The sequence below is a fragment of the Rhinopithecus bieti genome, unplaced genomic scaffold (assembly GCF_001698545.2).
Source record: "Rhinopithecus bieti isolate Rb0 unplaced genomic scaffold, ASM169854v2 scaffold_11252, whole genome shotgun sequence".
In the NCBI taxonomy this organism is placed as follows: domain Eukaryota; kingdom Metazoa; phylum Chordata; class Mammalia; order Primates; family Cercopithecidae; genus Rhinopithecus; species Rhinopithecus bieti.
The window spans coordinates 2298905-2310184 of record NW_016806895.1 but is presented as its reverse complement, the minus strand read 5'-3'; the positions used below and the strand labels follow the sequence as shown (position 1 = coordinate 2310184).

Here is an 11280-nt window from a genome sequence, read left to right as displayed (position 1 = left end):
TATGTATATATAATATTGGCATGTAGGTCAGTATTTTATTCGCCCTTAGTCCAACTTCCTTGATTTAGGCTTTGCTGGTCCTATGGATCAGAGCTTACTTTCATGGCAGCACACATTTCCCTGTGGGGCTAGAATGAGGAAATCATTTTTACTGACTTTTTCTTTTTACAGATGATGAGACTTAAATTATAAATTAACTGTCCAAGGTCACACAGCTAATTGGTGGCAAAGCTAGGATAGAGCCCCCTGCCCTTTGTTCTTCCCAGTATACCACCACATTTGCCATGCTGGTGGGAAGGCAGCAAGCAGCCCAATTCCCCTGCTGGATTCGATCTTTTCAACAGGACAGTCATTGAAATGGTCCAGTTCCTTGCATTGCTTTCCCCTTTCCTTTGGCTGATGACTGATGGGTTGTAATGTGTCCTCTCCAGGCCTGTTGATGTGATTCTCTTTCTCAGAGAACTTTCTGCTTGGCCATCTCCTTTACCAGAGGAATTCCTGTTTGAGTGTGCACTCTGGGATGCTTCTATGATAAGTCTCCCTATTTATTGTTTAGTCAACTGAAGTCCTTACCCTAAATGTCGTATGTTGCAAACTAGCCAGGTTCTCAGAGGAAAAAGAAAAAAGTGTTTTCTCTGTGAGGTTATCCAGACTGAACTATGGAGCTCACCGCTCCCTGGTTTGCATGGGATCTGAACCCTGTTCCACCAGGAGGCACATTTAGCCCTTTGAAACATTAAGTATGTACAGATGATCATAGTGAGAAGGAAAGCAGAAAGCTCTGGAGTCCTCAGCTTTGCTGTCTCATAGGTGTCATCCCCATTCACAGTCTGGCTGGGAATGACATAGCACTAAGCATTGCAGGAAGGGAGGTGGTAAGGAGAAGGATGAGACCAACAGCCATGCTGGCCTCATCTCAATTGGAATTACTGCCTCACCCTGCACTTACATTATCCTGAAAGGCCACTGAGTCTCGACCCTTGGTTCTGTCTCCCATCTGGAAAATGAGGGTGCTGACAGTGACTTGCCACCCAGGAATGCCTTATGAATTACCTGTGCCTAACTCCTATTTTAATAAATGTCACTTTCCTGCCTGCTATTTCTGAGAGGATCAGTGGCTCACAGAGCATTAGCCAACACGTTCTGGTACAGCCTGAGACCTGCTTTTCTCTCTCTACTCACCCTTCTCTCTGTCCTTGTCCTTTACTGCCACCTTCCTGGCTAGGAGAAGAGTCCCATTGTCAGGAACGACACAGGGAAACCCCATCTCTACGAAAAATTTAAACTTAGCCAGGTGTGGTGGTGCCTACTATGGTCCCAGTTACTCGGGAGGCTGAGGTGGGAGGATCACTTGGGCCCAGGATTGAAGCTGCAGTGAGCCGTGTTCATGCACTGCACTCCAGCGTGGGTGACATAGCGAGACCCTTTCCCAAAAATAAAAGTGTGTCGTGATCACTTGTGTAACTCAAACACTTGTCACTTAATTGTTTTCCGTGTTTATGATGTTTGAATAAGAATTGAACTGCATCCTTTTTCTCAGGAGCCCCTTAAGCTAAACTTCACTGTGCATGGAGAGGAAAATATTTGTTTCATCTCTCGTCTTGCCTCTTCACTTCTTTCTTTCTTTTCCTTCTTTTCTTTTCTTTTCTTTTTTTTTTTTTTTTTTAATTGAGACAGGATCTTACTGTGTCACCCAGCAGGCTGGAGTACAGTGGCACAGTCATGGTTCACTGTAGCCTCAACCTCCCCAGGCTTAGGTGATCCTCCTACCTCAGGCTCCTGAGTAGCTGGGACTTCAGATGCACACCACCACTCCTGGCTAATTTTTGTATTCTTGTGTAGAGACGGGGTTTTGCCATGTTGGGCAGGTTGGTCTCAAATTCCTGGGCTCAAGCGATCCTCCTGCTTTGGCTTCCCAAAGTGCTGGGATTACAGGTGTGAGCCACCACGCCTGGCTCTTTTTTTTTTTTTTTTTGAGACGGAGTCTCTCTCTGTCGCCCAGGCTGGAGTGCAGTGGTGCGATCTCGGCTCACTGCAAGCTCCGCCGGGTTCACGTCATTCTCCTGCCTCAGCCTCCGGAGTAGCTGGGACTACAGGTGCCCACCACCACGCCCGGCTAATTTTTTGTATTTTAGTAGAGGCGGGGTTTTCCCATCCCACAGTTAGCCAGGATAGGTGCTCAAGTCTCCTGACCTTGTGATCTGCTTGTGCTCGGGCGCTCAAAGTGGTCTGCGGATTACAGGCGGTGAGCCACTGCGCCCTGGGCCAACGTCCTGGCTCTTTCTCATGAACTTTGCCCCATGATGGAGATATGTCTAGCCATATATATATATATATACTATATATAGTATATATACTATATATAGCCCCCCGCGCCGTATAGTTTTTTTTTTTTGTTTTTTGTAGGGGTTTTGCGCTTGTCGCCCAGCTGGGAGTACAGTGGGCGGCGTCTCGGCTCACTGCAGACCTCCTCGTCCTGGGTTCAAGCGAATTCTCCTGCCTTTCAGGCGCCTGCTGTGTAGCTGGAACTAGCAAGGCACCTGTCATCACATGCCCAGCGCGTAATTTTTTGTGGTTTTTGTAGAAACAGGGGTTTACCATGTTGGCGCAGGGCTGGTCTATCGAACTCCTGACCTCAAGTGATCGCACCCACGCTCAGCCTCCAAAGTGCTGGGATTTACAAAGCTTGGAGCCACCTGCGTCTGACTGCCACATTTAACATGTAACGGGAAGTGGTTTTTTCACTTGATTCCCTTCATAGTTGTTAACTGTTCCCACGGCAAAGAAATTACCAATTTCACAATGGGTTTGGCATATGATATATTAATATTGAGGACCAATGAAAATAGGAGCGGTCAGGTACTATAATTGTTCAGAAGTCTGCTCGAGGGTGGTTTTAACATTCTGGGTGACGCAGTTCGAATTGCAGAATGAAAGAGAGACATTCAATGTTATCTGGTGGTTGGGTAGTAGGCTTTGGTATCATTCTCATTTACACATATGAGAAACAGGCTTTCAGAGGTGTGAGGTCATTTGCCTCAGGGCACGCAGGAGATATGACAGGGCTGGGGTTACCTACCTGCGCTCCCCTTACTCCTGAAGTGCTGTAAGTCTCTTGAGGATTGAAGGACTGGCAGTCTGGAGTGAAGGTTTTGTTGCTTGCTCTGAATCTTAGGATTGCAGGACCATCTATCTGAGACGTTTAGAGGAAGAGGCTGAGTATCACCGACGTAACTAGGAGGGTGAGTGGAATCCACACTGCAGACTCCTGCCTCTTCAAATCCTGCATTTCAACTCCACTTACTCCAGGCTTCAGGACATGAACAGTCTACCTCAAGCTAATACAGGCCAGAGCCCAAACACAAACTAACTTTCGGTTGTTATGACTTTCGATTCCTGAAGGAAAATGTGGAGCTGGGGTAGTAACTACATTGGAACTTAAAAATGGGCTTAGGTACCGTGCGCGTGGCTCAAGCCTGTGAATCCCAGCATTTGGGAAGCCACAGACGGGCGGATCACGAGGTCAGAAAGATGGAGACCAATCGCTGGCGACACGGTGAAGACGCCCCGCTCTCTACTAAAAAAATACAAAAAACTAGGCAGGGCAAGCTGGCGGGTGCCGTATAGTCCCCAAGCTGTTCGGGAGGGGCTGGAAGGCAGGGAGAATGGCATAACCGGGAGAGCAGAGTTTGCAGTGAGGCCGAGATCGCGCCCACTGCACTCCAGCCTGGGCGACAGAGCGCGAGAGCTCTGTCGCGCGAAAATAAATAAATTGAATTAATTAAGATAATAAATAAATTAAAATAAATAAATAAATAAAACCATAAAAATGGGCTTGGTGAGGAGTTAAGCGCAGCATCTCACCTGATTGTTAGTTTTGTAGCTTTTGATTAAATCTGAGTTCCGTGAGTTTCTGTGAGGTACAAATAGATTTATCTTTATATTAGAGAACATGGTTAATGACATTTTACCACTTTTAAACTGGAGAGGTGAGAGATTTGGCTCAGAATTACGAATAAGATGCAAAAAAAAAAAAACAAAAAAATCCTAAGAGCTTTCCCTTTTGGACCTCTCAGCTTCCTTTCTAAGCCACCAATCTCTTTTATTCCCTTAGACATCTGTTTGCAGAGATAGTAATAATAGCTTAAGCCACATGCTGAAGACCGTGTGTAAACCTTCAGATAAACCCTTTGTTTTATTCTACTTATTTTATGTTAACTGTAGTCTAGTGTTTCTCAAAAGTTGGTCTCCCTACTTATTCATCCCTTGAGTGGTTAAAAATGCATGGTTCTGATACCTGTTCATGACTTACTGAATCAGAACCTCTAAGAGTAGGACTCAGGAATCAACATTATAATTGCTCTTCTGGTGATTCTTGTGTACTCCAAAGTGAAAACCAATCCCTTAAAATTCTCTAGGGTGAGATTATGAAGCTGAAGAGGAGAGAACATCTGAGCAACATCTACAGTTATGGGTAGGGAAAAAAGTTGAAGGAGGAATGAATCTGAGTTGGGAACTGGTGGAGAGATGCTAATCTAGAAGGTTTCTTCAGCCTCTTTGGAACTGGGGGGTCCTCTGCAGAGACACCATCTCTCAGGAATTGCCAAGTAAAGCATGGCAGGAATGGGACTCAGGAGAATTCCCACAGGGAGGTGCATTTGTCCTTAGATAGCAGTTGGGGAAACGAAGTCTTGGTCTAGATGAAGGATGGGGAATGAGGGGCCACTGTTTTTTGGGTTGGATGTCATCTAAAGATAGACACCAGCCTGTCAGGCAAGAAGATTGCCTAGGATTTCATCTGAGTTGCCATGACTACAGGCTGATGTAACTGGGCTGCTTTGTGCTGCTGTGAACCAGTCTGGCAGTCAGGTGGAGCTAATCGTTCTCATTTGCAGTGACAGCTTAATTACCTTGCACTTGAATTTTGCATAACAGTAAAGTTGAGCCTTTAAGTCAGGCAGACCTGAGTTTGAGTCCTAGCTCTGCTGCCTTTTATCTATGAGTCCATGCCCCTGACCATGGAGTAGAGGGGTATTATGAGTGGGGCTGCAGTTACCTGTCCTTGGGGCATGTGTCCTACCTACTCCTATAGCTAACAGACTTGTTGGGGAGCAAGCCAGCAGCCCCCTGGTTAAGAGAACCCAGTTTCCTGGGTAACTGGTGCCTGTATATCCAAGAGGGAACTGCAGTGTAGGCAGTTGGCTATTCTTATCAAGCTCCAGTGAGCAATTCCCATTAGTTAAAAATAGGAATGTTGCAGTTGGGCAGAAGTGGAGCCATAGGCTCAGATATTAACTACCATAGAGGGCTGAGTGCTGGGTCTGTTTACATTTCAGAAAAGTGGTAGCTCTGTGCACAGCTTCAGTCTTCTGAAAGCCTTTAACACCTTGGCCAGTCTTCAAGTCATTCTCTATCCTCCAGGATTATTATTATAATGTCCAACTACTAATAGATGAAACTAAAAGGGAGGAAGATTCTGGTGGAGAAAGTATGTGATTACCCTGGGCCTAGAGACAGGACTTAGGTAGGTCTTTTGACACTAGACTAATACTGTGTTCTAAACCATGCATTTCCCCACATCTGATTCTAAAAGCCTCAGTTTTCATACACAGCCCACATGATCCAGTCTAGTAAAGAACATATTTTTAAGTTGGTTAGCAAGTCCTAGCTAAATTACAGGGAGGGTCTGGGGAAGTTCTGCCTTGGTGTTCTTTATTACCACCAGTGAAAGAATACTTTCCAGTTACTCCTTGTTGCTTTGGTTTTCATTTTCTGTGCAGATCTGGAGCCCATACAAGCAGCCAGGATGTACTGGAGACCTCGACGGTCGGATTGAGGACGATTCCCGCTGCCTCTATACCCATGAAGAGTACATCAGCCTTGTGCTGAACAGTGGGAGTGGCCTGTCACATGACTACGCCAACCAGTCGGTCCAGGAAGACCCGCGGATGATGGCCTTCTTTGACTCCCTGGTACGCCGAGAGATCGAGGGCTGGAGCTCTGACTCAGACAGTGACCTCAGTGAGAGTACTATCCTGCAACTGCACGCAGGGGTCAGCGAGCGCTCAGGCTACACTGACTCAGAGTCTTCAGCCTCACTGCCTCACTCCCCGCCTCCCACAGTAGATGAGTCTGCTGACAACGCCTTCCACCTGGGGCCCCTGCGGGTCACCACCACAAACGCAGTAGCCTCAACTCCACCAACACCCACGTGTGAGGACGCAGCCTCTCGCCAGCAGCGTCTGTCTGCTCTGCGGCGCTACCAAGACAAACGCCTCCTGGCCCTTTCCAATGAGTCCGATTCTGAGGAGAATGTCTGTGAGGTAGAACTAGACACAGATCTCTTTCCCCGGCCACGGTCACCCAGCCCCGAAGATGAATCCAGCAGTTCCAGCAGCTCTAGCAGCTCCGAGGATGAGGAGGAGCTGAATGAACGCCGAGCCTCTACCTGGCAGCGGAATGCCATGCGGCGCCGACAGAAGGCAACCCGAGAAGACAGGCCCAGTGCCCCAATAAAGCCCACCAACACTTACATTGGAGAAGACAACTATGATTACCCCCAGATCAAAGTGGATGACCTCTCCTCCTCCCCCACCTCATCTCCTGAGCGGAGCACTTCCACACTAGAGATTCAGCCAAGCCGGGCCTCACCGACTTCTGACATAGAATCAGTTGAGCGGAAAATTTATAAAGCTTACAAGTGGCTCCGCTACTCTTATATCTCCTACTCAAATAACAAAGATGGAGAGACCTCCTTGGTGACCGGGGAGGCAGATGAAGGGAGAGCAGGAACCAGCCACAAAGACAACCCAGCCCCTTCTTCCAGTAAGGAAGCCTGTCTAAACATAGCAATGGCCCAGAGGAAACAGGACCTGCCCCCTGAAGGCTGCAGCAAGGACGCTTTTAAAGAAGAGACTCCTAGAAATCCCAGCAATGGCCCAGGCCATGAGCACAGCAGCCATGCTTGGGCAGAGGTGCCAGAAGGTACCTCTCAGGACACTGGCAATAGCGGCTCTGTAGAGCACCCTTTTGAAACCAAGAAGCTCAATGGAAAGGCCCTGAGTAGTCGGGCTGAGGAGCCGCCTTCTCCTTCTGTCCCCAAGGCATCTGGCTCCACTCTCAACAGCGGGTCTGGCAACTGTCCCAGGACCCAGTCTGATGACAGTGAGGAGAGGAGCCTCGAAACCATCTGTGCCAACCACAACAATGGACGCTTACACCCTCGTCCCATTCACCCTCACAATAACGGGCAGAACTTGGGGGAGCTGGAGGCGGTAGCCTACTCTTCCCCAGGACACACAGACACTGACCTTGATAACTTGTCCCTGACAGGGACACTCCTACACAAAGATTGTTGTGGGTCTGAAATGGCCTGTGAGACCCCCAATGCTGGAACAAGAGAGGACCCCACTGACACCCCAGCCATAGATAGCAGCAGGGCTGTTCATGGCCACAGTGGCCTCAAAAGGCACCGAATTGAATTGGAAGATACAGATTCAGAGAATTCCTCCTCAGAGAAGAAATTAAAAACATGATAAATACAAAGGGAAAACAAAAAGCTACAAAAGTAGCCTTACCAAAAAAAAAAAAAAAAAAAAAAAAATCTGTTTAGTGAATACAGAGGAAAGGAAACAAAGTATTAAAGGCACATGAAACCAGGGCCTGAAATTTTGTGTCTGATGCTGCTCCCTTCTATCCAACATTCAACAACGGGTCTGAATGTCTAGCTGGCCATTGGCTTGTGCTGTGTTAAGAAAGGGAAAAAAAAAAACAACCCAAGTGACTCCTTTCTAGTGAGGCGTGAGCGTAGTGTGCCGCGCAAGGCTCTGTGGAAGTAAATCTTTGTTGAGACGTTCGACTTGTTCTTGTGTACGCACACTGGCACGTGTGCGCTCATTGTCTCATAAGACCTTTCTTTCAGTTCTCCATCAGAAAGGACCTATGAATTTGTACTTTTTGCCATCTCACCTTGTTTACATGCCATAGGTGTTCTGGTCTGGATGATGGGTGCCTGTTAAATCAGGTTGTGCTGCCAGTGAGTTGTAGATTTATGCTGGAAGAATGGAGAATGGAAACAGGCCTTCAGCCCATTGGCTGCACTGGAGAGGAAAGCATGGTTCCTTTCTTAAAGAAATCTTCCATGTTTTCTCTAAGTAACACTTCTTTATTGAGCATTTAATGTGGACATACTATAAAAAAGAAATTTTAATGCTAATGAGAGGTTTAGCACTTCAGATTCAAGAGAATATAGATTCCTGATAAATTTCACTGTTTGCAAATTGAGCAGTGCTGCAACATGTACTGTATGAAGGCCATAAAATAGAGCTAGTCATGGATAACAGACTTTAACCAGTTAGGTGCTAGATCCTAAGAGGCACTCACAAGGCCAGCAGGTGCTTCCTTGGCTCCTGTGATGGATCGAGGCATAGTGAAAGAAGGGCAAAGACAGCTTTCCAGAGCTTTGTGCTCAGACTACTAAAGTAGTTGTTATAGGTGTGTTAATGAAGAAGCTTAGTGAGGAGCAGAATGTGGTACTATATTCATTTAACTCAACCCAGAACCATTGGTCAGACTTGATGGGACTGGCATCTTCCCTCAGACTTGCAGTTGATAGAGGCTGTGGTGTTCTCACTAGACTTTGCAGAGCAGTAGGCGTCTCAAGGTAACAGATTCTTATTGAGTAGGTCTATTAAGAGTCAGAGGGTAAGGGAGAGGAGTCTCCGGCTTATGACTGCTGGTTCCCATGAGTCTTAAGTCTTCTGGTTCCCATAAAAGACTCAGTTTTATTGAGGTAGATACAGGTTTAGAAGAGAAAAGAGCAACAGATTTTCAGCGTTGTAGTCACTTGGTTATCTGTGAAGGGTTGTGCAAAACAGGAAGGTCTAGGAATGACCACATATCTTGTTGGCATAAATGTTATGAAAAGGCAGAATACTGGCAAGAAATGAGGAAGAGAGAGAGAGAGAAACAGTATAACTTTCTTGAGTGCAAAGGTGCTAGACAACTAGGAGCCCAGCTGGGATTGGTGCAGGGAGGGCCGAACACTGACTAGTGTGGCCTCACTGCCCCAGCCTTCCTTTTAGAGGAAGGCCTGTCCTGCTGGAACTGGGGCCAAGGGGAGGCTGCCTATGAAGGCAGAAGACGTGGATGAATTCAGGCACTGGGGGGTGGGGGGGGGGGTATTTATAAACACAAGGGGGTTGATTTAAGCCAAAAGGAGATACCATCCTGATAAGCTCTGTGAAAGAGAAGATGTGCCTGGTGTGTGTGATGTGGCTGGGGTATGAAAACACTGAGAAGGAGATGAAGGAGTGTGCGTAGCATGGGGGTGTGTACAACTTAACACCTGGACTTTTACTGGGGGAGTGGGAAAGTGATTCTGTAACCAATATTAGAATTACTTTGGATTTGTAATCAAATTGGTTCTATGATTTGTCTTTGACTATTCACAGATAATTGTAAATGCTGGTTTTATAAGCCCAAGTCATTTTACATTTGCTTTTCCAAAATGTATTAAATTTGAATTTTTTAATCCTTTATATACAAAAAAAAAAAAATATGATCACTCAGTGTGTGTTTCTCTTCCCCTTCTTAGTCAGCACACCCAGTCCTTCATTTTATTCTATTCTATTTTATTTTCATCAGCACATAGCCTCTTCTGACTTCTCAAAGGACAATCCACGAATCTTCCTGAAGAGAAGTAGTTAAAGTTCCCTTAGGAACTAGCTGCTTGGTAGTTACAATTCCCAAATGCAGAATATGGTCTTTTCATGTTAAAAGCCTTAATCTCATTTGGGTACTCAAAAGAGAAGTCGGAGTTTATTCTGGTTAACTTGAGAAGCCAAGAAAGATCATTTTTAGTAAGTATGCCTTCCATCCTTGGCAGAGGCTTCCCAGCATCCTAGGCTCAGCTCACCAGGTGATAGGCCCCATAAGACACACACATGAGCAGGGTGAGAAATGCTTGCTTTATAGCTGCTCCACCCTCATCTCCAGAGATTTTTGTGTCTGTGGTTGTGGGTCTGGATACCTGGCAGGAACCACTTTTAGAGTACCTTTGCCTAAACTCGTTTAGAATTGAGGCCCCAACTTTGACAGCGCATTTAATACCCAATTTCTTCCATAATAGATATTTTTAATAGCAGAACAGATGGCACTGATTAGATCAAGAACTATTTGGAAGTGCCTCTTAAGTTTTTTTCCTGCATCCTGTACATAAAGTTTTAAGTGGCAGGTCCAGATATGTAAAAATCATTTCTCTCTGTTTTCCAGCTGGTTGTGTTAGTGATTCTCTAGGACAGCAGGTAAATGAGTTAAATAAGTTGTTGGCTTGGGGCAAGTGAAGTTTGTGACTATGCTTGATTTAATAAGCTGAGAGTCTGTTGTTTGTCTGTCAAGGTGCCTTCCTCTGCTGAAGCCTTACCTCCTTCTCACCCAGCAACAGTTAACTCCTCTTGTGTATATGCAAATAAACCTATTATTCACTTCTCACGTCTTCCTCTTCTCTTCCAGGGAAGACTTGGTTGCTTAGACACCTCTCCTTTATTTCTTTTCTGTTTTAATTCTTATCTAGTTGGAAACTTGATTGAAAGCTATGCTGAAAACTAGAAGAAAAACTGCAGTGTTCCACATCCATGACAATGGTCATTGTCACTTTTAAGTGTTGGGACAAAGGTCACATCTGGACAACAAAATGCAGGGTAGGAGGAGGTATTTATTTGGTCTCCTTTACCGTGTTTAAAGGGATGTAAGATAGGGAGACCCTGGAACTGATAATTTTATTAGTTGGAACAGAGGGAACAATGCAGTGAAGTGACATTACAAACGGCTCCCAAAGAAATATTTTCTGATGTTTCCGAATACCAAATTGCATTTCCTGCCTTGCCCCAGGCATGCACTGCAAACTTTAAAAAAAAAAAAAAAAAAAAAAAAAAAAAAAAAAAAAAAAAAGCGCGAAGCTCATATCTCCTGCCTGTAAAGCTGCCTGCTATAGTTTACTGAAAAATTCTTGTCAACCAAGGCTTGTCAGGAAAACAGATGCTTCCAAAGGAAGACTGTCCTTCCCCCATGACCTAAGCAAGACAGCATGCCACAATTGAAACACCAAGGTGAAGTAAGGCTCAGTGAGTCCCAGCCTTGCAGCAGCAGCAGGATAGTGGTTTTGAACCAATGGTTCTCAGGTGGGATATTCGGATCTGAGTGCTCATTTGTCCTTGAGCACTCATACTGGAATGAAATTACATGAATTCAAATAGTTAAAAGTAATTTTGAATTTCTTAA

At 45.6% G+C, this 11280-nt stretch overlaps 1 protein-coding gene across 6 annotated transcripts in view; it reads left to right on the top strand.

Annotated features, from left to right (window-relative positions):
- DCAF5 (DDB1 and CUL4 associated factor 5) overlaps window positions 1-10488 on the top strand; it is a 121997-nt gene extending 111509 nt beyond the window's left edge. For 4 of the 6 annotated variants that reach the window (XM_017878619.1, XM_017878618.1, XM_017878623.1 and 1 more), the window contains exon 9: window positions 5781-10487. In XM_017878619.1, coding sequence (XP_017734108.1) covers window positions 5781-7535 — 1755 coding nt within the window. In that variant the 3' untranslated portion in view covers window positions 7536-10487. Of the gene's footprint in view, window positions 1-5780 lie in introns of all 6 variants that reach the window. The other 2 variants (XM_017878620.1, XM_017878622.1) reach the window with 1 other exon arrangement.
- The last annotated feature ends 792 nt before the right edge of the window (window positions 10489-11280 follow it).